We start from the raw sequence: 27,369 nt of genomic DNA, 5'->3' as shown, positions 1-27,369 counted from the left end.
GGGGGGGAGACTTCAGGGGCGTCCGATCAAGCTCTCTCAAAACTAGACAAAGAAACCCAGAGGTCGCAAGGCAAATCTCTTCTTCAGTAGACAGTGTGGTACTTTACGTAGCCGCACCAACTGTGCTTTAAAACGGGGGTAGAGAATTGCTCACTCTTCTTTTTTGAAACTCAATATTAGCATAAGCTGGGTCAAAATAATGGCTTTATGAATGTAAGTTGCAGCATATCCTGAAATGCAAATTGCATGCTTTTAGAAGAGAACATTACAAAAACATAGTCATAATCAATTAGTTGAATTTAGAAGCAATTATATGTGGTATATATCCCATCATTAGGTATTTAGCAAGAGATGTGAAGCAATTGCGCACCTATTTATTTTTGTCAAAGCCTTTCAGATTCACGCACGTAATAGGAACGCAGAAATAAATGTAACAATGACCCGCTATACAACATACTAAAATTTGGAATAAGAATCCTTACAAAATAAGCTGCAGTTCATTCCAATTTGAAAATCAAAGCCTTAATATTACCAGATCTGTTTTGAAAAGGTGAAGTAAAATGTACACATATTTTAGAAGAATAAATAAATGTCTTGAAAAAAGCTTCTTGTGACATATTGTATGGGTAGACATGAAATACGAAATTATCGAGGAACATAAGTTTCTTGGTATCTGTCACGAAGATAAAGCCAAGAAAAAAGGGTATTTTCTGGATAAGAACCAAATTAATGGAATCTACCTCAAATGACTATACTGCTTGGACTGGTGCATTCTGAAAGTCTTCACCCAAATGTTGCTGCTGGCTCCAAAAGCTCCTGATATTTCAAACTTATACCTAAGATGTAGCTTAACATTCTCTGTTTAATAACTGAGCCACTTAAAGAAAGCAGGAAAAGGCAAGAACCATCAAGCTTTGGGTTGTTTTGTGGTTGGTTTTTTTTTTTTTTAATAATGAAAGCCAAAAGAAAAGTCAATGAAAAGAAAGTCATTGACTTTTGGAGGGGGAATTTTTTTACCAAAAAATAAAAAAGTGTTCATTTTTCTTGTGTCTGTCTCTCTGTGGGTGCAGTTTACATGTTTTGTGTGGTTAGTTGCAAAGAAACAGTTCAGCAAATTTCTAAGAAATATAATCTGATTTTTAAATCCTATTCCTATCAAAGATAATTAGATAATCACGAGACAAACAGCTACATGTTGTTTCATTCCTTTACAGCCACTTAAAGAAACAACCTTGTTGATGGTGCAGAAGGACTAGGCAATGGTGGTCACCCTACCGCAAAATTGTTTGTGCCGAGCTGCTGAAGAGTTTACCGCCATGATTTTACTCTGATGTTAAAAAGGTGACTCTACATGACACAGCAGCTAAACATATTTGTGATCTGTAAGCTGTTTGCAATGCAGAATGAACCTCAGGGGTAAAAATCCTGCTCCCGAGCCACTTACTTTCTTTTAGATTAGTAAAGGCTGTTACTTCATCCCCACACAGAATTCCAAGATTACAGATATAAGAAGGAACATCCTCTTGTTTTGGGAAGTTACGGCAGCATGGGTGATTCTCACAGCCATTGTCAGAAAAAAATATGTGATGTTTCTCTCTGTAAGAGAGGATCCAGTTCAAATTTCTAAATTGGAGAATTATTGCCTTAGTTACATGTGCGAGAGCTTTCTGCAACCACAACTATTTACGCCTTCTGCTCTCCCTCTTCCTTGCCTCCCAGTGAAAACCACACTTCTACGGGACATTTTCCTCTAAACAAAACCTGCAGTTAGTTGGCAAACACACACCGACTCGTGTGCATCCCCATTGCCGGTATTTCCATGCACTCCCCGTACTCGCCATTGCACGCAGAGCTTCGTCCCTCACTGAAAACTGTCACCGCCTTCCCCCGCCGTTGGTGTGGCACCCGAGCACACCACACCCGACACGCACATCTCTCACCAGCCCCGAGGAACAGGCAAGCAAGGCTGGGCAGGGCGTAAAAGGGATCTGGAACACCTGGATTTGATTTAAAACCCACAGAGAATTAACAGGTGAAATCCATCAGGCAGCAGCAGGGATGGGCCATGCCCCCATGGTGGGCTCCAGGAGATGAGCCTTGCTCAGCCTGTCACTGGGCCCCAGGGCTGGCAGTCCGTTCCCACAGCCTTCTCTGTCTCCCAAGGGGTCACTTGGTTGGGAAAATTTCCCATACTGAGAAACATTAGGAAAAACACCTCCCTTTTACGGCCCTTAGAGTGAATTCAGGGGGCTGATCTTCCCCTTTCCAGAGGGAGATAGTGCTTTGAGCCCCTGTAACCCTTTGAAGGGGGTTGGCCCAGGGTGTATGTCACCAACACCAACATTTACGCAATGTTTTGCAGTCCATATAAGCATCTCTTTAGCAGGACTATGCAAATCACCGCACCAGACTGGGATGAGCCAGCGTGCTGCTGAGGGCCCAGAGCAGAGCCACACTCCGCCACGTTTGCTTTGCAGGGAGCTGGGCAAGTCCACAGCACCGCACAAGCCAAACAGCAGCGTTGGTACCACAGCACGCAGCGCCACTGGGCTGAAATCTGGACCGGTTTGCACGAATGGATGTCCCCCACAAAGAGATGCTGGTCTGCAGATGATTGCTAACTGCTAGAAATACACTTAAACTGCATCTAACACTCTGAAAGCAGTGTGATTTTCTGCTGTTGTCGGATCGCTTGACATTGCTTACACCAAAACAACAGCTGAAGAAAACATAATGACAAACACTGGTAATGAGCAGTTAATACAAGCTCCAGGATGAATTAGCTTTGACAGTATTTCTGCTCTTGCGGAATCGCTGCTTCACAAGAGTATCTTCCGACGTAGCTCGTTAAAAAAGCACGAACGCTCAAAACTCCCTTAGGGGAAAGCAAGGCTTGAAGTGAGCCCCGCCAGAGGTTTCCCAGGAGAGATGATGAATCAGTGCAAGTTCTGCGCTGCCTGCCTCCCCCATGCATCAGCAGAGCTCCGCGCCTCAGATCGGAGGTCGGGCAATGATTTTTTTTCAACCACCTGCCAAATTAAAGTCTCAGATGTCTTACGGGCCAAAATGCCCGGAGGTCAACATTCAGCAATTTCAAGGGTTGAATCCAATTGTTCGTGTACAGTAATGTCAATAAACTGATCTTAATCAAAATGCAATAATCCTCTTGAAGACTAAGGCATTCATTGCTAGGAAACTCCACCGCTGCCGGTCTTGTCAAGCAGTAACTGGCCTCCTACAGAGAGACAGCGATCCAGTTCTCCACAACACATGGCAGGAGTGAACGTAATTCTCATGTACAACTAGTGAATACAAGTCATAATATTTTTAATTTGCAGAGATCACTACTCTTAGGGCTTGGCTTTGAGACGCAGGCGACTTCTTACCTTCTCTCCGCTACAAATAATTTTGTGTTGACCACTTCTTCTCCATGGATGCCAGGCTTTATTATTTTGTATTTTAGTAGCACTAAGCTGGAGAGCACAGATTACAGGCAATATGCATTTCACATACCGCATCAGAAACTATAAAACTGTATTATAAACACTTTTCTGAGTTTTCTTTCTTAGTTGAACGTAATAAACACTGCCACTGCTTGAAAAGAAAACAGTTCTTTTTAAAGATGATGAATAACACACTCTCAAAAGAATCTGGAGAACAATAAAAGCATATTAGTTAGAAATGTCTGACTTTTGCTATGAGTATTGCTTGAAAAGCATGTTAGAATAAGAAAAGAATTTTGCAAAAACATACAACAATTAGTTAAAAAGAAACCAAATGTGTATTTCTTCTTGCATTTTTCCAACTGAGCCCCAATGGAAAGCAAGAGAGGTACTGCACACATGGATGCGCAACAGGGCATTGGGGCATTTTCATAATATATACAGGGGGAAATAATTATCTATTTTACAAAGTGCTGCAGTAAGTAACGTTACTAAAATAATCAGTGATCGGTCTGTTAACAGGCAACCAGAATATAACGCTGCAAAAATATCAGGACATATTCAACCTAATCGAAGAATAATATGCAACATAGGTATGGGTTAAATGCACAGAGAAGGTCTGCTTACCTTTTTATGATTACAATAACACAAACAATAAAAATACAGTTTGTCAAAGCCACGTGACTTAAAACTGCTGATTTACAAGGCTGCAAAAGAGGGGTGTTCCTTGTGAAAAGGACAGAGAAACAGTAGAGAGGTTCCAGCTTTCCTCCAAGTTTCCTTCCGTACTAGGCTTACGTCCAAACACAACATGGAAGGCCATCTCCTCATACCATTTCATCCACCCTCAGTTATCCCTGTGTCCCAACAGGGCCTACTAAGTCCTTTGTGGCAAAGAGGAGCATGGACAGCTCTGCCATCGCCACACTCCCCCAGTGCCCGGGGGGACCAGGCCAAGGTGTCACCGCTGGAGGGTCATTCTTGGGGCAGGACTTCACCTTCTGAATGAGTAACACTTTAGGGTTGCAGGGCCACACGTTGCCTACGAATAACACAGTGTTACTCAAACTGAAAGTAAATCAAAGCAACAATCAAAGCCCATAACAACTGCCAGGTGCAGCCAGGTGCAATTTCAGAACGTGGTTCCCAAGTATTACACACAGTAACTGTCCTTCTACAAACAGAACACCAGCTACCAACAAATATTGACCAGTGCCAGCCCCGGCAGGGATATCGTACAGCCTGATAAGAAGCACTGATACATTACGAGGTAAACAGATACCTGTTTTCCTGGGGAGAGGAGATCACAATGTGAAGAACAAACATTCGGTGAGTCACTTCCCGAGTTAGGGACACGCGAATGTACAGTCTAAAGGTTCTACACTGTCACCATTTAGGGTGTGACTTTTCTCAACAGCAGATCACAGAACGAGATTGGAGGTCACTTCGGAAGTAGAAACTCCTGTGGCACTGTTTGAATGCTGCTGGCTCCTCTGGTGCCGGTGCACGCACACGCTGCAGCAGCAGTCTGGGTTCAACACATATGTTTTCATGGTCCTTAACCGTGACAATTAACTCATGTGCTTCTCCAATGTCCTCTGCATTTTATCTGCCATGGTTCATTATTGTTCCCATGCCAATGAAGATAAGGTTAAATAAAGACATCCATATACAAAAAAAAACCCCAAAGCTTTATGCTGCTTGTGTGTTTGTATTCTCAAGATATGATTAGCACCTGGTTAGAAGAGTTCCAATCTGACTATCCAAAATTACATCCAACTGATATCTTATCTTATGGTGACTGTAGTTCCTGAAAACTAAGCAGAAAAGAAAGAACCACCCCATCGTTCATCATCTTGTTTTGAAGAAAACCATATAATCTCACTTCAAAGTATGAAATTCCCTCTAGGAGCCCCTGTACATAAATCTTTTATCTTTATCTGACCAACCGACACTAGTAAAGTGCTGGAAAAGGAAATGTGAAACACACTGTGTAGAAAAAAATTACTGGAATAGGATGAAACTTCAGGTTACTCTATGTTAAGCTCTGTACAGTAATTCAGTCAGGTATTCAAAAAAAAAAACAACTCCTTGGTTGTTGGTATTGCCCAAGTGTCACTCTGCAGTGATTAGGAATCTTGCTATTGTATTCAACTTCAGCTCCTGTGGTAAAGACAGCTAAAACACTGACTTTAATAACCCACCACCCCAGGAGACGGCACGTTATCCGACGCAGAACATACCAACCAGGAACTGAGATGTCCCATTTCTCAAGTAGTGATCTGTGGCAACTGGCTTTAACTATTCACTGGCAAATATAATTTTCAATAGGTTCCCTAACATGCAAAAATCATGTCATAAACAAGGACTCTTGACGATCTGCAGAGATCTGATGATTCTGTCCCGCCGCATCCCTGAAGCACCAGGATCGACATGTCCCTGGGGTGCCAGGCGCCCCAGGTCACCTACTCCCTGACTGTACATTTCTGGCAGAAGTGGGACAAATACATTCCCAATTTTGTTTCTGACAGTATAAATGTTACATTTCCTTTCATATGGCGGTCACGTTTACAAACTAATAACACATCCCCTGCTTTGCCCTGACCCATCTGCCTTCGCTACAAATGTAATTCGGCTTGGATTTTTGCTGTGCCAAACAAATTCCTATTGCTTCCTGGCATGAGGTCATTCCAGGCAAATACTGGTATGTCATCTCTTCCCTCCTGTCACCTGCTACTGCACATTCATATACAGGATTCTGGACACGGCACTGCTGGTGAATAATACTTAACTTGTATGAGTCATATTTCCTTGTGAAAATGGCAGACCTTTTCAGCCAGTAGAAAGCAATCCATTTCAACAGCAGAGAGTTTGTCCAAACACCATTATTACTACTGCTTTCTTTAAAACCATACTTAAGAAGTGTAAAAATAGGAATATTTTAAATAAATTACTCTAGCGTGTACTGTTTTCAATGCTCATCAGATACAAGTTCTTAATAATTAAAAGGCATTTTATCAGCAGTTTCATTTTGTATTAGTGAAGATAGATTTCCCATCAGGGTAACAAAACCAACAGCATTCACCGAGACAGAGATTACAATTTCCTATACTAACCCAAGAGGGAAGAAGGCATTGAGCAGCAAACAGCCCCGTCATTCGTTTCTCTAGAGGAATAACTTTCTAGATCTGTTACCAACAGTCAAGAAAAACTGCTTTAGAAAAAGAGCTTTATTTACACTGTAGAGAAATTAAGACGAAAGTGAAGTAGCAGTGTCTGTGTTAATAAGACCTGCATTTGTAAAACACGCATTTATAAAAACGTGCAAACAAGCAACAAATTCACAGGCTTTCTAAAAGCTTAGGATATTAAGGCATTACAAAAGAGATGCCAGTAGTGCTGGCACTCACAAATAAATGTGGGTTTATTAGACTAAGTTTTCAAAGCCTAGATGCTTACGAGGCACATTTTCCCAGCCTTTTAACACTTGTTTTAAAAAGTAACTCTCCAAAACAGCCATTGGGTCCTATTATCCTGCAGGAGGAAGCGGGGAGTGTGAACCCAAACCCTCCCGACTCCATCCGAAATGTAATTAATTAGAGGCCTCAAGGTATCACAGACAAAAGCCCGTTTATATGGAAATTCCTCCTCTAAAAAGAGACATGTGGAAACTTCCTGATTCAGCAGATAAAACAACTCATCCTGGCCTGTCTGACCAGCCTGCAGACACATCTCACGCCACCCTCAAAGTGCTTACTGCAGAGCAGGAAAGCGTTTGGGCTCCTGAACTTTTGTTCGTTTTAACAAGTTTCCCTTAATGAGATGTAAAAATACTTGCAACATTTACACACTGGAGGAACACTCCAAAATTAAAATCTACAGAATACGGGCTTGGCTTAATAAGATAGTTTCTCACCCTGTTCGTTTCTCCCAAACATGCAGCCAAACTGGGCTTTAAAAATACATTATGGCATTTCTTCAAAATTAATTTCGAAAAAAAAAAAATCCCTGAAAAGAAAGAAAGAAAAAGAATTCGCAAGTACCATTAGAAAGTCATTAGAAATAAGCTAACGCTTTTCAGAAAAAGTAACCAGAGTTTGTATTCTTAAAATAGACCTTGTTCAGTAACAGGAAGCATACATGGGGGAGGCAAGTGTGAGGACTCTCCTCTCTTTCTCTCATAGAAAAGACAAAAACCTCTGGACCACAGGAAATAACACAAGTTTTAGAAAATCCCAGTGGTATGAGTGAAAACACTTCACATAAATCTGTAAGCCCTCAAAACGATGCTAAAGGACAACAGATGTTCTTCCCCCCACTTGCTCATTCGAAGACTCACGTCCTCCCTAGGAGAAGTCATTTATTTGCATTGATTAAAGTGGGTATTCAGATCCAGACTCATACAAATAAAGAAAGCAAGAGGAATAGGTGCATAAGGAATGACAGGCTGTGCCTGTCCTCTTCTTCCTGAAAATAAAAGCCTCCCTGAATACGTGAAGATAATGGAAAAATACAGACCTCTGAATATACCTTTTCTTCAGACTTAATATCTTTATAATGTAAAATAGAACCCACAAAAAAAGATAAGTCTTAAATTTAGGCTGAAAACTACTTTCGGAATGAATTTTTTCTTTTGCTGTGTTTTTGTGACATGTGGCTGACATACCGGTGCTTCGGCTGATATGCTGCCAAATAAAATAAAATCATCATTATAACTCCTGCCATTATAAGTCAATTCTGAAATTAAATCAGCAATTTAGATTCATCTTATTGTAAAGCGTCCTTAAACAGGAGCCTTTCTACCAACCATCTCCACTAGGAAGCATTCCTGTTAAATAAGAATGACGAGAGCAATATAGGCCCAGATGTGGCCATGAGAAACTAAAATGACACGTGGGTATCAAGATGCAAACACAGAACCTCCCGGCATTTTCTCAAGCCTGTAAGCAGCTACAGTGCCAGACATTACCCTCAGAATGGATCATTTTATTCACAGACTCGTTAGGTAAAAATCATCAATAAAGCTGGAGCAAGGATCACAGTCTAGCCCAAGTCAATAGATTAAAAAAATAATCAGCTGTGATTATGATGATGTTCCTTATTTCTTCCACAAGTGATACAGTTTTATCAGAAGAAGCGATGAAAGCTCCTTGATGGTCCTTCAAAAAGACTAAGCCAGGTGGCCAAGGACCTCTCCTAAGTTTAGGAGCTATGGATTTGAACCTTCTCGGCCAAAGCCAGGCGTAGAACAAGTTTCTTGCACCTTGGGCAAATACTGCAAACCTCATGGAAAACTATCCTATCCCCACCAATGGTATCTGGAAGGACAAGAGAAGTGCCTGTGAACTGGGTTACATGGGTACGGAGCTCATATGCCAGTCTCGGCTTTGGGGATGCTCCGACAGAAGCTTTGCACAGCTCGAGTAAGTACTGAAATCCCTATTATATTGTCACACAGCATCTTTGGTGCCTTAGCCTTTGCACATCAGTTCCATAGCCCGCAGAGTCTCTCACAGCTCTTTAATCTTTCACCTAAGCAACAGAAGGGTTTTCCTTTCTTGTTGCTCTCCTGCTGTTATTCTCCCACATACATTCTTGCACCTGCAAACACAGTATTATTACAGCAGGGTCTCTGGGAACCTGGAGATATTCCCACTAGCATAAGATTCACCCCTTCTTTACTCCTTTCTTTCCCTCTTTGATGGCAGCCTTTGGTTTACATTAGGGGGCCCAATAATAGCCTGAAAAAAGTTTACCAACAAATGAGAATGTAGCACCTGCCTCGGATCAAACTACCCTCATCGACACCAACAGCCCCATACATGGGGAAAACCCAACAGGGAGTCAGGTCGAGGTGAAAACCATATTCTTACTAGAGAAAGATATTATGGGGGGATTCACCTGCTGCATTGCAGCCAAGTGAGTCAAACTAATTTCAAGCAAGTTGAGAATTAGAAGGGGTTTTTCTTAATACATTGAAGATTACCTGCTTCTGCCATTTTTTCTCTGTATTAACATTACTTCATCACCACGATCACCAATCAGAGCAACTAAAATGGGTTGTAGGTTAAAGTCAAAATGTTTTAGTTGAGAAAAACTGATTTGCAAACTAGTTTCCTCTCATAACTTCAAATAACAATTAATAATTTTGTTGTTGTGGTGAGAAATTTAATATCTGAAGGATTATACAAACCCTGGTCTCGAAGGCTAAACAGTTCACAATGACCTGAACGCAGCGGCAAAAATTTTACAGCAAAATACTTCACTGACACAAACAATTCTGTACCCTCTTTCAGCTTCAATTTCATCAAACCCAAAACTTCTGTGAGCCAGGAGACACAGTGTGTTAAGACACAGCCCATATGCTCCTCACCCAAGAAACAAGAGGAATTATCTGCAAACACAAGAACGGTGGTCACCAAACGCAGGGCCGTGTCGTGAAAGCCAAAATAACTCTGACAGTGATGCAAGGCAACTGTGGGAATTTTGCTCTTAACCTAGACAGGAGGTAAAACTCGCGCCTGTCCCCACTCCTGCCTGCTTGGCCCCACACCTCCCCAGCCTTCCTCCTTCCTTCTCTTCCTCTGTGGGATCCTGCAGCGTGTGACTGCCGCTTGCAGAGTTACAGACTTTAATAATTCTGTGCTGGTAACGCACAACGACAGACATTTTGCAGTAAGTCTCCACTGCTCCTGAGCAAAGAGCAGCTACCCATACAGCTCCAGAAAGCCAGGTCCTGTTGCCAGGATTAACATTTTTAGAAAAAACATACTGGCACACTAGGAAATATCACAGAAATGAAAGTAAAAAATTGGAGTTGAAAAGAGCAAACAACACTGTGTGTCAAGTTCTATAATCTCTATTTATAAACTACGGTTAAATGCCACTGTCTCCTGCTCAACCTCCGACTGATCCAACCACCACCACCCCCGATCCAATAACTTACATCAGTGATTTTATGTACTATCATCTCAAGTCTAGCATGTTGAATAGAATTCACTAATATGTATTTAAGAGTGTACTGTATAACAAAAAAACCACGAGTATGCATTTCTATAACATTAAGTAGCAATAACACTGTCAACGCTCTTCATTTCCTTTGCAGGAGAAGGGCTGGGAAACAGACACTTTTTCACTCATGAGAATGAGGAAAGTAAAGCAAGTATGTTCTCATTTTAAAATTGGTTTGACCGTTGCTATCCTTAAATGCAGAAATGTTCCTACCCACTCCACACAATTATATATATCTTTTAACATAACGGACAATTTTTAATCAATAAATCAGGTTTCGCCTACTACATTGTGCAATCCTTCCCCTAAAATGTTAAATATGAATTTTCAGATTGGCTTAGAAAGTATATTTAATCATTATAACCAGTTTCTTCTTGATAAAGGCATTCAAAATAGTTCTGCAGATGAAAGATTCAACAGAGCAAAACAACAGGACTTAATTAAAAGGGGGGAAAAAAACGTAAAAAGGAGTAAAAATAAAAGGATATTTGAAATCAAATTTCATCCCTCAACTAACCCAAGAAATAATGAGAAAGAAAAGAAACAGAAAACAAGCAACCTTATATCTGTATACTGATTGTTCACCCAGTCTCAACATGAACTGGGTGTCAGAGACATTCTTTTTAACAGAAAGAAAATAATAAATACCAAAATTCAGAGAGTATCACAGTCTTTTGCTAAAACACAGTCAGAAATCCCTGTTTTTCCACTGAAATTTATGATTATACTATGCCAAAACAACCACAGGATTATTTCTAGACATACATATCAACGATTACAATATGTAAAGCAGAACTGAATAAATAATATGTGTAGCGGTAAAACTCAATTTAAAAAACCAATAAGTTATCAATAAAATATGAAAGGGCAGAACACTAAGCCAGCTTTAATTTTTGTAAAACATTAGACAACTGAAAGGATGTGAATAATCATGACAATTCTACAGGCCTGGGGTAATATGCTACTGAAAAAGCTGAACACTCATATGAGAACTCATGGGGGAGGGTGCAGGCAAGGATGTTCAGAGATTCACTTGAAGCAAAAAAAAATCAGGAGTTTCGGACTACATAATTTACATGTTTACAAAATCACCTAAGCTTGAAATTTAACCCGTAATTTGTTTCTAGCTTTTCCATGTAAATTCTGGGTACATATTACTTAAATATTCTTAATGTAAATGTATATCAACTTTTTATGTTGTATCACTTCAATAAGACAAAACAACTACATCCAAAATTATGAATAATTATCTGGAGTACACAGAAAATCTTGATCCCACAGAGGTCAACAGCAGAATTCCCTAGTATGGTTAAATTCCCAGTATGGTATGGTTAAGATGTATGTTTAAGATACCCATACTTGATCATGTAAATGAAAAAGCCTAAATGTCAACTCAAACATCTCATTGCAAATGGAGACTCATTCTCTGAAGGCATATTCTTCCACACACCAACACAAAAATAAAGATCGCAGAGATACAAGGCGGTAAAAAAACAAACCAGAAGGCCACAGGGTTTGAAGACCAAATTTTTCTTTACTTCAAAAATACATCTTTATACTCAAATTCCAAGTTGCTGCACTGTAATAGGAATATGCAGCCATAAATTTAATTTATCTTGATCATTTGCATCCGCTGGCAAACTGAGCTTAGGCACAAGGTCTGGTTTTGAGTGAAGGCTCTGGTCACCTAGTCTTCTCTCCAGGTCCATTATAATACACAGCAGTCAAGAAATAAGCCTCAGGTTCATGTAATCCATTCTCCACTAAACTGCAAATGGCCTCATGATCAAATGTTACCCAATAATGAATGAATTTGCTCACGATCCATCACAAGAACTCTTCAGATTATATGTGGAATTTTTTATTTTCCTTTAAGATGAACACACAGAAGATTGCAGTTACATAACTGAACTTGCTTCTTAAAATTTTGCAGAACTTAACGTCAGTCTGGTCGTTAACAAAGTAAAAAGTTGAACCAAAATTGACAGAAATTAGAGTATTGCAAATGTCATTTTTTAAGCAGGACTTACGCCTTGGCACCCCTCTCCTCATTCTGCTTGGCTGGAGCAGTTGATTTTCATTCTTTATCTTAAAACAGGACACGTGAAAAATGTACTTCATCCCTTCTTGCTTGATGATGTTACAGTCCAGCAGTTAGATATTGTCATCATCTTTTGCATACTTCAACCCATTTGGACATGGCCAAATAATGATTTGAAAAACAGTAAATATCACAATTATAATTTCAATTCTGGTAAATTAACTCCTAAAAAAAGTTCTTAGAACTAAAATATGGCATCCACATAATTAGGTAGCAGGACTCTTCTGCATTGGTCGCACCAAAAGCTCATTTTTTTGTACATTTCAGTGATAAACACTTCAAGCAGGCGGTACTGGCAGTCGTCTTACTATTTCCTTAGCTATCTTTAGATAGGCTTTAGCCTGTAAAAACAGAAACATATATTTAGCACCTTTCATTTTCTATAAAAAGGAGTATTTTACATCTTGTTAGGTTATATGTTGTTTCACACACATTCAAAGGAAAAGAAAAATGTTACAATAAACGGGCTCAATTCAGCCAGTTTTGTATTCAGGAAAAATGATGCATTAATACATAAAACAAGTACAAGCACTATTTAAAATCCTGGGGGGCAGGCCACATAAAATCTAACTTTAGCATTATTCTGAGACTGGAACCAGACTGAACAATCTGTTTTAAACAGCAAACAGAATCAATATACTTCTGGAGACAAGGTGTTCAGAAGGAAAGAGACTCTTTAGTCCCACAGGTACTATTAGTTATAAACTTCCCTCACCCTGAAGACCGAGATGTGCAGCGTAGAGGACTGAGATAGAAAATTCAAGAAAGCAATGACATTAAAAAAAAATAATTAATTCATTACGGCCTACACTACAGAATTTTCTATACAGACATTAAAAATTAAAGCATTTTCAAAAAAAGAGACATCTTTCCAAGAGACTAAAGTGGGTATAAGAAAGAACTAATTCTGCAGCACTAGAATCCGTACAACAAGATCTCCCTCTCACACCACCTATGGCATTTGGTCGGGTGCTCCAAGTTGGAGGGCAGAAGAGCACAGAACTGTAAGACTATCAGGAACCGCCCAAACAGGCATCCTTCTTTTAAAAAAATGACACAGCTAGGACCATGATCAGACTAACGTTAAATATTCATAAATTTAATGTCAAGAGACCTATAAAAACACTGCCTAAGGTCCAACACAGAACAAATCACAAAATGAAACCAAATAATTCCTGCACCAAGCTGAACAACTTGCAGTTGAAATGGAACATGCCTTTTAGAAAGGTCTCCAATCTTGATATAAATATTTTCAATGAAAGGAGTATCTTTGTGTGTGCGTATATATATAATCTTATACATTGTTCCAGAATTTACTTTCATTGTTAAAAATGTACACCTGATGTATAATTTGAACTTGTCACGTTTCAATTTCCAGCTTTTGCACCATGTTCTGTGGTTCTCTAGTACAACAGAAAACTCCCCTGCTATTCAGCTTGCTTCTGCTCTGGTAGACTATAACCACAGTACTTCTTCACCTTCTCAGGTACGTCTGCATATGGAGCCCACACTGACGACCTTCCCTGCTTTACTAGAAGAAATCACCAGAATATTCCCTACAGCACCAATCTCTCCTGCCTCCTGCAGCACTCTTAGACGGTTCTAACCTCGAGTTAGACCTTGTATCCCTGACGAGCCTTTAAAATAGCAAACAAGTTGATATATGCCTGAGGCCAGACTTGAGGGGCAGGAAGAGGTCAGTCTCTCAGTTGGGCCACTAGCACCAAGTGTCACTGGTCTGAACCAGGTGGCAGCCTTTTGCTGGGCCAGGCATCCCTAACATGTCTTCTTCTCATCTAGGGTTTGGTCCTGGCTTGTAGGGTTTTCTTTCCTGGCACTCCCAGGCTCAGCACCTCATAGTCTCTGTGCTCACATCACCTTAAAACTAAAGTCAAGACATTTTCCAAGTTTGTAAGGAATGCAGACGCCAAACCAGGATTGTTTTCTCCCATATGCGTGACTCTGTGGCAAGAAGTACAGAACTTAAGTCACAAGCATGAAATTCAGACTTCTCCTATGGGTATAATTGCAGCGCAGCTGGGTAGCCCCAGCTGCAACCCCCACAACACTTAGCTGTTAATCCCCCGGGTGGTCCAGCTACTCCCCAGCTTAGCCACCTGCACAGATGAGATAATTGATCAACTTGAAATAAGGTGATAGACTTTAGTCAAGCTGCCTTTGCAGTTAAGTATTTCACTAATCTGTGTAGGAGTGCTCCAGGTGGGAATTTTGGACTATCTTGAAGAGTCCCACAGGCAGCTCCCACTTTGCACGGATCAGTTCACGTGTTTTAATGAGCCAATTAATAACCTGCATAGAAAATCTGTCCCCTTTTAGAGACTGCCCAGGCTGTTTCTGCTCCAGAGTTGACCAAACTGTACAGAGAATTAGAAATACACTATAGAAACTGTTCTTGTGGGTGCAGAAATAGTAACATAGGACAGTGGTTTTGCACATAGTTAAGACGGGAGATGTTCTGTACAAAAATCAAGATAATCAGCACCAACAGATCATGCATATGCTGTAGAAGCGATATAGGACCACGGACTAGCTGCATTGTTAAAACTGAGCTGAACAGCAGTTCAGGGAATCTCACTTGATCCAGCTGAAGAGACCATTGGCAAGGGTCCTTGGAACACAGACTTCCACAGCCATCCAGAGAGCAACCAGATATCCTTCCTGGGAGACTTGATTGCTCATGTGTTACCCGTTGTCAAGATCCCAATAAATTATTTTCCCCCAAAACACTGTTAATGAGTATCTGGGCAACAATTTCACAATGTACACTGACTTTCATTTGCCAAGTAGCTGATCTGTCACTTCGTAACAGGAGGTTCCTGGTGCAATTCTTTGTAGCCAGCATGCTAACATTACCTAGCCCTAGTGTTACCAGCAATCAGTCTTACCTGCTAAGCATCTTTTTTGTTTGCCTAGACCACTACTTTCTATGTTGAACAGAACAGTATCTCATACATGTCCTTACAGAACTCCACCAGTAACCTTTGACAAAATCAACTTTTCGAGCCTTACTTTCCTATCTTTGAACAAATCATACAGCCATGAGTGAGGACCTGTCTATCAGCAGTAACATACATCAACATACATATGTGAAAGGTCTAAACAGAATCTCAGTGACTGTCAATACACCTTTCATTACATAAAAACAACCCTACACGTATTGAATGTTTGCTCCTACTCATGATCTTTTCAATCAGCATCTATAGACTGAGAGCACAGCTCAGTTCAGCTGTTTACTCCATCATTATTAAGCAAAAGAAGATGGATTGCAATTGAAAATTGATAGGGTTTTTTATTTCCTTTTCAGGTGGAAAGCCAAAGGAGAAATAGTAAAGCATGAGTTCTTATTCATTGCTCACAACCATTTTCATTTTAATAGGATAAAAGTGAACTTTACAGATCGGTTTTTCCCTTTATGGTTTGGAAGCTCTAAAGGAGTGGTTTATAGACTGTCTTTCTGAAAGCATTTTTTTGCAGATGGACAACTTCATATTTAACAGTAACATAACAGTTAGCTGGAAGCCAAACATTCTCCCTGCTTTGAGAGGATGAAAGAGTAGTGCACAGGAAGAGAGAATGCTCAAAGTGACCAGACTTGTTCCTTACAAACGCTGCCTAGATGGGATCTGAGGAGCACTGGGGAGAGCAGAGGTAGAGGTGGAAGGTGACGTTCAGAGAGTTGAAAGAGCTGGGTAATGGCCACGCGAGAGACTGTTCTCCTCTCAAACACTGGTACAAACACTGCCAGAAAACAGGGCAGCATTTTTGAAATCACAAACCTCCTCAGGACTGAAAGGGCACAGCAGATGATGAAGTGACTAATAACAGCGTAGATCTTGAAGTAGGAAACAGAGAACTAATAATGAAGTTCATCAGGAAAAAGACTGAAAAGTCCTACTTAGCCTAAATAATCAGAACATCCTGATTCATTACTCTGTCACGGGATAATAGACATGGAGTAGATTTAAACTCAAGTCTTTTTATTAGCTCATCTAATTAAGCCCTACAGTACTCCTAAAGAAACACGAGCTTTCAGTTATGGCATTTCACTCGCCTTAAAAATCATACCCATGAGGGAAGTATGCATCACTGCCAAGATTACTGCAAACTGACCATACGAGTCACAGCTGACTCTGCCCTGTTCTCATGGATTGGCTTGGCTCGACCTGCTAGTTTGCCTTTCACTGAAGTGCAGATCTTGGCCTGCAAACGGCTCACCACAGCAGCTTCCAGTGTCCTGTGCAATGGCCACACAAATACAGAATACAATTTACCCATCAACAAAGTCAAAACAGGTAGGAGCCAATATCACATTCGCCTTCACCCAAACCACTGCATACAAACAACTTCAGACCAGCAACTCAGAAAAAGCATACTGATCCCATCCCTTGGTGGTGAGCCAAACACACCATAGAGTGTAAATCCCAGTACTGACATGGTTTCTAGCTTCTGTTTGTGATTATGAGACTCCAGGACTACTCAGATGCTTTATCCAGCCCAGCAAACCAAGGGAGGACCTATGCAAGTCCTGACTGTCTGGAATGCCAAATGCTGTGGATGCCAGTATACCTCTAATGACGGATAAGGTATTTAAATCTGCTCATCTGAGCTGTTAGGGGCTTATATTTCATTCATTTCTAGAGGAAACTAGCAACCATGAGCAACTAAGCAAACAGTGGCTATAACAAGGACTTAGCTACTATCTGCAAGAAAATGATAGGTGATAGCTTTTGTTCTTATTAGCACTCTCTTTGCTCAACCACAGTCCATTTTCCAGTTCAATCAGATTTTTAAATAGCTTTAATTTCCATGGAAACTGCTTGTTACTTTGACACAACTCTAACCTTCAGTGCATGACCGGAATGGCCCTCCGATGTCTGTATTTTACTGTGGTCAACTCAGAAGGCACTAAAAGCATGATGATAAACACAGCTTCAAATGAGCTTCCAATTCAGATAAAAGCTTCATGTCACCCAGAGAAATTCTTGATAGATGCAAGAGGCCCGCAGCCTTTCCCACTCTGTCCTCCTCAGGGCAGTTCTACCCTAAGATTCTTCTTTGCGTGTATTAGCAACTCCTGCCAAGCTACAATGAAGTCTCAACCCAGAAAGGTGACTTAATTAGATGATAAAAGTCAATCCATAAATTATAACGTGTACTGGAAGAGAAGGGTAAGTAAACTGGATGCTTCCTGAATCTGATACCTCAAAAAAAATCCTTAGTGCCCATGGGAAATTTCCTGTTTATCCTATATATCAGCAGTTCAAAAGCCAAGCTGTCCTCTGAGGGAGCCTCAGCTGGGAAACAGTGCTAGCCCCAAGGTGCCATTATGCATGTACATCACTCAGGTGCCATTACCTACATCAAAAAAGACATGCTGCCCAGAAAACATGGTTAAGTAGAACAGTGCAATTCAAATGCAATATAGTAACATCCTTCAAACAGACTATCCTACCACTCAGCATTTTCTTCAGCAGAGTGAAGCATAAATGAGGGTCTGATGATGCATTGTACTATCTACACCCTGAATGAAGGATTCGAACTTACACATAGCAAATGCTACTGTGATCGTTCAAACGAAGCCTTGATGATAAGGCACATTATAAATCATATCATCCAGCCTTCTCCAGGGTTTGCTGTTCTTTAAAAGATATCACACCCTGGAGAGACCACTCTTTAAATGGAATTATTGATGACAGCTAAACAACAGCAAACATTATTTGCTACCACTACTTCACTTTTTCAACTATTTCTTGCAAGCTTTAAAAGGTTGTGCATTTTCACCCTACTCACACATCACCTTTTCATAGAGCTCTACAAAAACAAGTCCTTCTGAATACAAATTCCACCTGTCTCTTTGGATAATACCACAGTAAAGTGTGTAACATTTCTAATTTAATTGAAAAGGGATTTTTAACCAGACTTACTTTCCTCTGTTACGTCAGACTGCTGATGCCTTATGCCCCTGCTTTCCACCTGACTGAGCTTTTTCTCTCCCCTTATAGATCTGTGTGTAATTTACTGGCTGCAAAATCCTTCACCGGTATATATGAGTATATGAAATTTGCAAGAGGGCTGAATACATTTCACATTGTTAAATGTGAACTAGACAGTAAGAGAACCTCCCCCAGGAAGTATGTGGGGTTTGTATCATACACTGGTCTTTATCACAAGCTGGACAGGATGACATTAAGCATGTTTTCCAGCTCCAGGTCCTGGTTTCCTTGCTCCAGGACAAGTTTGGCTCTTCTCCTACACAACTCATAAATTCCTCACCATACTGCATGTAAGTTTGTGCATACCTGCAAAAGGCTGTGTGATCTGGGGATCCAACACTCCAAGCTATATATGATTCATCAGGTTTGCTTCCTTTCATCTTCCCCTGCTTTCCCAATATACTCCACTTGATTTTTATGGAACAAGAGGATGAACTCAAAGTATTTTTCCTTAATAGATTCCAAATGTTTTCCATAACAATATGTGTCAAGAAAACACTAAGGAACTAACTGACCATTACATGTTTCCTGGAAGTTGTTCGTTTTTTCTAAAAGCGATCATGTATTTTACTCTTTCTGCTATGAGGGCTCACTATCTCTTTAATAATGGAGAAGGGGAAGAAGGTGAAATCTAAACTTCATTATTTCATGACTTCTCTGCTGCCTTGAATACCCTATCCCTCCTGAACGTTAGAGGTGTATCATCTCTCCTCCACAATTTTATTTTTTTTTTTAATTACCTCATTCCCAAGACAAGCAGATGAGAGACAACATCTACTGCTTGCCTCAGCCTCCAGCATTTCTACTGCCTGAAATGTCTATCCCAACAAGAATTCCTAGCTTTAGAAGGTGAATGGGCACACTGGTACAGCAAATGTGTTTTGTATTTGCTTAAGCTGCTTCTTTGATCTTGAGACAGATGGGAGTTTGGTGCTCAATCACAGCTAGCCTGTCTGTTCTAGCAAGATATTCACAAATCCACTGTGCCATCAAGGCTGGGATATGCCCAGAAGTTTCTAGCAGGAAGTCCTCACAAGATGGAACCACCAACTGTCCCATACCTCTCTGGGCTTTGTGCTCACAGATGGAAGAGCTCTTTGGAACCTTTACTTATCTTTTCCACCAGTGTTGATGGAGAGTTCACCAGGCATTGGAACAACTCATTAGGTGGAAGAATGACTCCACTGCAATTAATCATGTTCTGCATCTCTTGCTGTGTTTCTAGCCCTCTTATCCACAAGTCTCAGGATGCCTCTTTCAAACACCTGTTTTGCTGCTGGTTCCTTCTCATGATCCCGAGCAGGTTCCCCTACATCTGAGCATGATGAAACCACCTGGTTTCAGTGATTCCTCATCTGTTTTCCCTATTCTACCATTTTAGCAGTGTTCCTGATTTTCCTTTACTAGCTTTTGCTGTCTAGAGACTCTCTCACATGTTTGGGTGAGGAAAAAAAAATGAAGCCCTGGTCAGCAAATCTACTTCCACAGCTTCATGGAGGAGGAAAATGCTCCCAAGACTCTCAATTATTTCCAGAAGGGCCTGGAAAGTCCTCCACTGTTGATTAAGCTAAGAAATTATTAGCTTCTTGCAGAGGATCTTACATCCCTCCCCATTCCTGCAGTGTGTCTGCTCTCTTTCTGTTACACTAGTCCGTGCCATTTAGGCTAACACGTGAGTACAGCAGTATTCCATTTCTATAGCACGTAAAAACGTTTTGTCAATTAAGAGTGTTTAAAAAAGCCACAATTTTAAACAACTAATCTGACAGGAACACTAACATAGACAACATTATACCAAGAGCAAAATCATTTTACCAGCACTGTTTATTTCTCTGTGGGGACTGTCTCAATCTTCACCAGGACAGAACTCCAGCCATTAAACTTTCACATCCTTTAGCTATATAGTCAGCCCTTTCCATAAGTAGACGAGTCTTATGTATCCTGTGCCTTCCCTGAGGAAGAACTTTCTAAGTTCACACATGCACAATTCTACAAGTAATTTTCTTTATTTGGTAGTAATTTCCCTGCCAGTTGTGAAAAGGAAACACCCCTTTTCCACCAACTAGATCTAAGCTTTAAAATAACAAATTTAGACAAGTTTGCTTACACATTTTAAAATTCTAGTGTGGAGTGAGAGCTGTATTTTTATATATCAGCAAGGTAAGTTGAAGCCCATGGCAGGTGTGTAAGCAAAAAAAGTATTAGCTAACATATTTTAGAAACACGGTTTATTCTAGTCTTGACAGAGCTTAGAAGGTGTGACAGCATGCTGGGTTTCTGAGAAGTCAATCACCACCCTTATTCCCCACTGTTTGAATCTACTAGGTATTATTTCAGTTCTATGATTCTGCTTTTGATCTGTAAGCGTGTTCTAACAGAAACAGCACAGAATTTTGTATTTTAAAAAACCTGTAAATTTAGGGGACAAGAGCAGAGATAATTTCAGCAGCTCTGCGCACATTGTTCTCTATCTGAAAAATTGTGATTGTTCATGCATGAATAGCCACAATTTTAGTTTATTTGAGAAACATGGCAATGGCTGTCATGTATTAAAGATTAGAATCTGACCTTGTATGACCTCTCCCACCACCAGTTATGTGCTAAGAATTTAATTTTTCTTTTAAAATATAAGAGAACAACAATCATTTTCTGTCTTTAAAATGAGAAGCCAAGCAGGGATAAAGGGAAATTCTTTTTTATTCTGTAGAGATCAGTGACATCTAAAAAACACTCATTCTCTGAGGAGAATGATTATCTCACAGACACAATGGCAGAGAAGAATATTAGAAGTTTTCCCCAGAGTCAGACTTATTTGTCAATCTTTATTCCTCCTCATATTTAACTTAATTGCCACAAATGGTGCTTATAACCCCTCCTTTCATTACCAAGAACATAGTCTAAGGAGGAACAGATGGCAACACAACAGACTTTCTTGTCTTTTTCAGAATGCTATCTTACATGTCTGAATTTTTAAATTGATAGTCCTGCAGGCTACAGACCCTTGGTTATTATAGATTTCGGATACTGTGAGCTGTGAGCCTTCTATCTTAGTTTGCTCAGCTGTTTTGCTTCAACTTTAACCTAAGCCATGCATCTATTCAAACCTTCGCACTGCTGATCAAACTTCCCAGATAGAAACTACCATATTGATTAGAATGATTCGTTTTCACGATGATCTAGACTCACGATCACTGCATTATTCTACAGAGGATCAGCATGGGCCTTGCCCAAGCCTAGCAAAAATATCACATTAAATTAGAAATCAACATACCATAGTGCTGCTGCTTCTCTTTCAAAACAAAATGATGTATTACAATTTTAAGACTGTTATTGTTCCTCCAGAATCCCAATCAGTATGTTAATAACACTGGATTAACAGTGTTAATCCACCTGTTTGTTTTTTTCTTTCAAAAGAGTAGGAAGGAAAAAAAATATGTCAGCATGTGCCTAGCAATGATGACATTAGAAAGGTTACCGATATTAAGAGGTACGTTCTACCTTATCTCTAATTGATTCTACCATCTATTCAGCATTAATAACTTTTTTTTTTTACAGTAACATTTAAGCAGCAGTTAAGAGTGAGGCTGCATCATGCCATATACTGTGCAAACACAATGTGGCAGACAACACCCCGCCTTACAGTGCCCGGCGGACTAACTCCAGCAGAGGAGAAAGAAAATACTAGCCAGGAAAATCTTACTCTTCAGTGTCAGTGAAGTTTTATGTGTGCAACTGCTTTTCTTTACAGACTTGCATATTTGACTCCCACCACCTCAACAACTCATATTTTCCTTTGGCAATAAACTGTTATGGTAAATGCACCAAAAAATCCATTTCCTCTTGTGTGTAAATTGCTCCACTTCCTGCTAAAAACAACCCAGGTACTGACAATACGCAGGTTTTGTTCCAAACATCTTTTGATAGGACCCTTTGACAGTTTCCAGGCTCAACTACCGAAGTCTCAACTGACAGTTTTAGAGGACCTACATTAGCTGCAAGGTCTCATGAGGCTTGACACTGACCTTCCTCTTCTTGGCATGCCAGAACCTGGATCAAATCCTCGCTATGCTCAATGATTCAGACTACTTAAAACAAAAACACACCTACAGAAGCAGAATGGAAGACCAGCATTCCAAAATGAAGGGCGTGAGTTACTTGATGATACTACCCTCTTTTACTTTATTTCCCTAAGTTACACTCAGATACACATTTCTTTTCGAACAGCAGTAACGAGAAGCACTCTCCATTCACTTTTGGGGGAGGGCTTTTGTTATTTCAAGTACAGTGTATCAAACTTACCGCATCGCTTTGAGGCTGCGAGACCACAACAGGTTGTCCGGAATCACACGTTTCCCGTATATTAACATGCAGTGGAATGTCTCCTGTATCAAAAATATCAAGACACACATATGTGAAGACCTAATAGTTCTTAAACGTTTCATTAAAATAGCCCTAAAGTGACTTGAAATCAAATTCCAGTTTAGTATATACTTTGAATTACCTAATCTCAAAAAATAAGCATTTAAAATAAAAATTGGCTGCGGTACAATTTCTATACATCCAGAAAGATTAATGCCAAACACATTTTGGACTTTTCATTCTCTGAATAGGCAGGACTATGCTTTGTAGCAATTTATTAGAGAAGGCAGTTTGCTTTTTTGCCTCTTCAACACACAGGAAAACACAGGCTGAGATACAAATTATTTTGCGTACATAAAAAAAAAAAATAAATCGCTTGAGTGTTAGGCAAATGCTCATCATGCAATTCGCTGTTCAGCCTATCTCCTCATTGTATATTCTTTTCAGTGCTGTTTTAAGATTTTAATCACTGCTCAAAGACTTCTTTGAATACTTAATTTCCAAATAATAGCATTTGTTATTGTCCTTATTAGGCCTTGGATCCAATTAAAAGGTAGACAACTATTCAGTTCATTCTTCTTTCCAATAGAAATCTTCTTTATAGTCTGCTTTTATAACGAACAGGAACTGTCAGAGAGGAAAGGAACGCTCTAAAGGAGAATCAATTAGCAGCCCCATTCCATTTTGAAACTTACTTTCTGAAATACAGTTTTTCAGCGCTAAAGAAAACTTGAAGTTCCCATGTTTAGTTCATTGCTCCATAGAAAATTATGAAGTGAAATGAAGACCAATTTTCTTTTGCTGGAAGATACAGCTACATTTTACATCGGGAGACAGAACAGCCTTCACTTACTTCAATCTTGACTGGTCTCAGAAACTGTATCAGTTTAAGTCGTACACTTCAGCAACATTTATTTAACCCAAAGCAAGGCCAGTGTAAATTACTGAAGTTCAATACAGTCAGAAAAAGAAACATTAAAAAAACTGTTTGAAAATTGACATAGTGTAAGAGATTAAAAAAAACAGAACCAAAGTAAGCAGGAATACAAACAAAAAACCCAAACAAATCGCAAACACAAAAGCTGTGCTTCCATGATTAGCGAGCTGAATCTTCGAAGAACTTCAATTTGTTATTTATGATGATTACAGTCCATTTCCTTCAAATTTAATTGTTTCTTATTTGTTTTGGTCATGAATAAATTTCTTTAGGCATAAAAGTCTGTTCATTTATTCATAAAAATAATATTTAGGGATCCTTTAAAAGTTTTTTAACCTTAAACTTTCTTAATAGATAACAACAACTTCGCAAATCTCTCAGAAGCTAGTTCCTACCATTATTCTTTGCAGAAACTAATCTTCACTTTTTCCCAAGGATGTTTTGTTAATGAAAAAACACTTCTTCACTATCCGCTTAACTCTCAGTGAATTCCAAAAAGAACTGTCCTACTACAAAATGGCAGCCTCTCTCTTTTCTTACTCATACTGACAAAGATGTGCTGGTACAACAGGAGCTTAACAGGACTTGTATGAGCAAAAGTGCAAGTCAGAAGACAAAGCAAAATGCATTTGATTAAAAAAAAAAAAATCAAAACGTTATACATCAAGCAGAACCGTAAAGACAGCAAAAGTATCTGCACATGTTTGGGTGATAAAGGTTTGAGGAAGATGAAGTTTTTGCACTATTCTTCACTACAGAACATGATGGGAACTTGCCACGGTAAGTTTTTCTGATAGCAACAATTACTGCTGACTGCAAAGAAAGGGTAAGTGCTGAGAATAATTAGAATTTATGGTAGGAAGTGAAACAAAATAATCTGAGAATCACGGTTGCTGTTTCTATTACCAGACACAGTTTGAAAAGTACAAAGGTCAGGATGGTGTGTACAGAAATTATTATCTCAGCATTATGTATCTCAATTGTATAGCTTTCTGGTGACCTAACACAAAAAAAAAAATAAAGCAAGCAAAATACGGGAATTTCAGAGACAGGGAGAGAAACAACCAGCAACAGAGTCTTTCTCACAAACTTTGGCACTCTTTCACAATAAAAACACAACACAATCAAAAGTATATGAAATAATGAACTACACTGAAAGGTGTACTGCCAACTGCTAATTGTCTTCTGTCATAAACAAAAATAAAGGAGGCATTCAATAATATTAAAGGCAGCCACTTCTGAGCAAATAAAAGGAAAATACTTTTCTATGCTGCACATTGTCAGCTTGCAGAATGCTTCAAGATGTTATCATCGAAACTAAAACTTTGTCAGGTTTCCCGAGAGGACTAGGTGCTTAGTCGACCAAACAGAACAGCTACAGGTGTTGCAAAATATATGCAAAATAAACTTAGAAATACTGACGTAAAATATATACATTTTTTATATATATATAAAAATAATTCTCAAGGCTTTTGGGCAGAATTCAAATAACGTTGGCATAAAACTTCCATTTGGAATAGGTTAACGTAGTATCTATAAGCAGTAATTCTTATAATACCATATGTATTATTATGCAATGGTCATCCCTGTAAGGACGAGCATACTAATCAGATCAAGTACTGTAATTCTAAATTTAACCCTTGAGGCATTAACCTTAATATTCAAACTGTCAGTGAAAGACCACACTAAGGTAAACTTCCCTCTGTGTTTCTTCATACAACTCATTCATCCCCTGCTAAACTTGTAAATATCTCGCACCACTCCTAATTAAATACAATCACAATCAGTTCTGCCCTCACAGGGAATAACAAAACCCATCTGTGGGACCAACGGCATGGCACATCATTTGTGCTTGTGTATCTAAATGCGTGCTTGATTCAACCGCTTGCAGAGGATCTGCATCCACCCACATAACCCAGGGCTGCAGAAGTCCCCCGGGCTCTGATCATAACTCGTTATATATTCAGAAAAGTAAAAGATAGCCCAAAAGCATGTCTTTAATTATGTGCTGCCTTGCTATCTTAAGTTTATGTCAGACCTTGATGTTTTTGTGTTGATCTTTCTAAGTGAGCTTCCTGGTTCTTTTTAATGAATTAGCTATGGAAAATCATTGAGATAATTATAGTAATACATGGAAACACATCATTAGCACATGCAATTATCCCATTTACCAACTTAATTACGCTGTGTTATATTCTGATTTTTTTTTTTACTGGTAGCACAGGTTGAAAATACGCCTTTTAAAAATAGCAATGTATGTTTTAAAGACCAATGCATATTTGAGCTTATAGGCATGCCAGACTGTTTAATCATGGCTAATTTTTGTTTTCAATAAAGATAAATTTTCTTTTGAAAGAACATTTTGCAATTCAGTGTATTCTTTCAATCTCAACACTTAAATACAATCATTACAGTCTGCTTGCTTCCGTACAAGAGTCATGATATCTTCATATGGGCATAAAAAAAAAAAACCCTGCTTTAAGGGACTGCATTTCAGTATTTGTTTCAGTATGTAACAACTCATTCATTTAAATGAAATAAATGAGAAAACTTCTATTGACAGAGTTTAGGTATGTTTTACAAGACCAAATAGAATTCTCAGTTATTTGTAAAAATTGGTGTATGATCACTAATGATTTTCAGGCAATGTAGCACATCAATATCAAAACAATTCATGTTCTGGATTGTTTATAACTCAAAAGAGATTTAAGATGCAACCGAAGCATCATCATACGCAGTCCACATCCCATTTACAAGAATGATCCTGATAAGGAATAGAGCATACAAAAATTGTGACATTCAGCTACTTAAGTTATTAGTTCCATTATATTTGAACACCGTCTGAATATAGAATAATCTAGGATTATGAAGTTCCACACTTCAGTTAATGCTTCCCTCAAGCACGCCATTACATTTTTCTTCAAAACTACACCCATTTCTATAGCCTTACCTAAAATATCCAATCCAAGGGTTTTTGCTAGATCTCTTACACCATCAGCTCCGAAAATGTGCGTCTCATGCTTACATTTGGGACACTGGAAAACACTCATATTTTGAACTAGTCCTAAAACCTGTTGTAAAAGAAAGGAACGGTCAAACCTGGGATTCAAGCATCGGTATTTCCACTATTCATCTCAGACAATAAAGGAGAAATTATCAACAAAGAATCAACAAAGAGTACTCATTTACAATGGGAAGTAGCAGGAATATCAGACTCGCGAATATCATTATCAACTCTCATTAGTCATCTCAGTTTCACTATCATTTGTGCATTATTTCAAATTTTTCACAGTTACAGCTTTCAAAACATTAAGAAACTTATTTGTAAGAAAAAGTACCTCTTGTACAGCACTATCTTTCCAAGAACTCTCCCTGCCAGTATTTCATTTTTGAACTCTGAATACCAGAAGAATTTTCATGTTGTGTTTTATACCTTTGTAATTTGCAGTTTCAGGAAACACAAAATAAAAACACACTATTACAAGAAGTGACACAATCAGATGT

At 39.2% G+C, this 27,369-nt stretch overlaps 1 protein-coding gene across 1 annotated transcript in view; it reads right to left on the bottom strand.

The window, feature by feature from the left end:
* Nucleotides 1-12,833: 12,833 nt before the first annotated feature.
* The window catches only part of NUBPL (nucleotide binding protein-like), a 90,830-nt gene continuing 76,294 nt past the window's right edge, over nt 12,834-27,369 (bottom strand). Inside the window, exons 11-13 of the mRNA XM_009887005.1 lie at nt 26,816-26,936; nt 22,869-22,951; nt 12,834-12,896 (exon numbers count right to left, since the gene is read on the bottom strand). Coding sequence (XP_009885307.1) covers nt 12,834-12,896; nt 22,869-22,951; nt 26,816-26,936 — 267 coding nt within the window. The remainder of the gene's footprint in view (nt 12,897-22,868; nt 22,952-26,815; nt 26,937-27,369) is intronic.

This window comes from Charadrius vociferus, unplaced genomic scaffold (assembly GCF_000708025.1).
Source record: "Charadrius vociferus isolate BGI_N301 unplaced genomic scaffold, ASM70802v2 scaffold14, whole genome shotgun sequence".
NCBI classification, from domain to species: domain Eukaryota; kingdom Metazoa; phylum Chordata; class Aves; order Charadriiformes; family Charadriidae; genus Charadrius; species Charadrius vociferus.
Note: the sequence above shows the minus strand (reverse complement) of the source record. Positions and strands in the feature narration are given on the sequence as shown.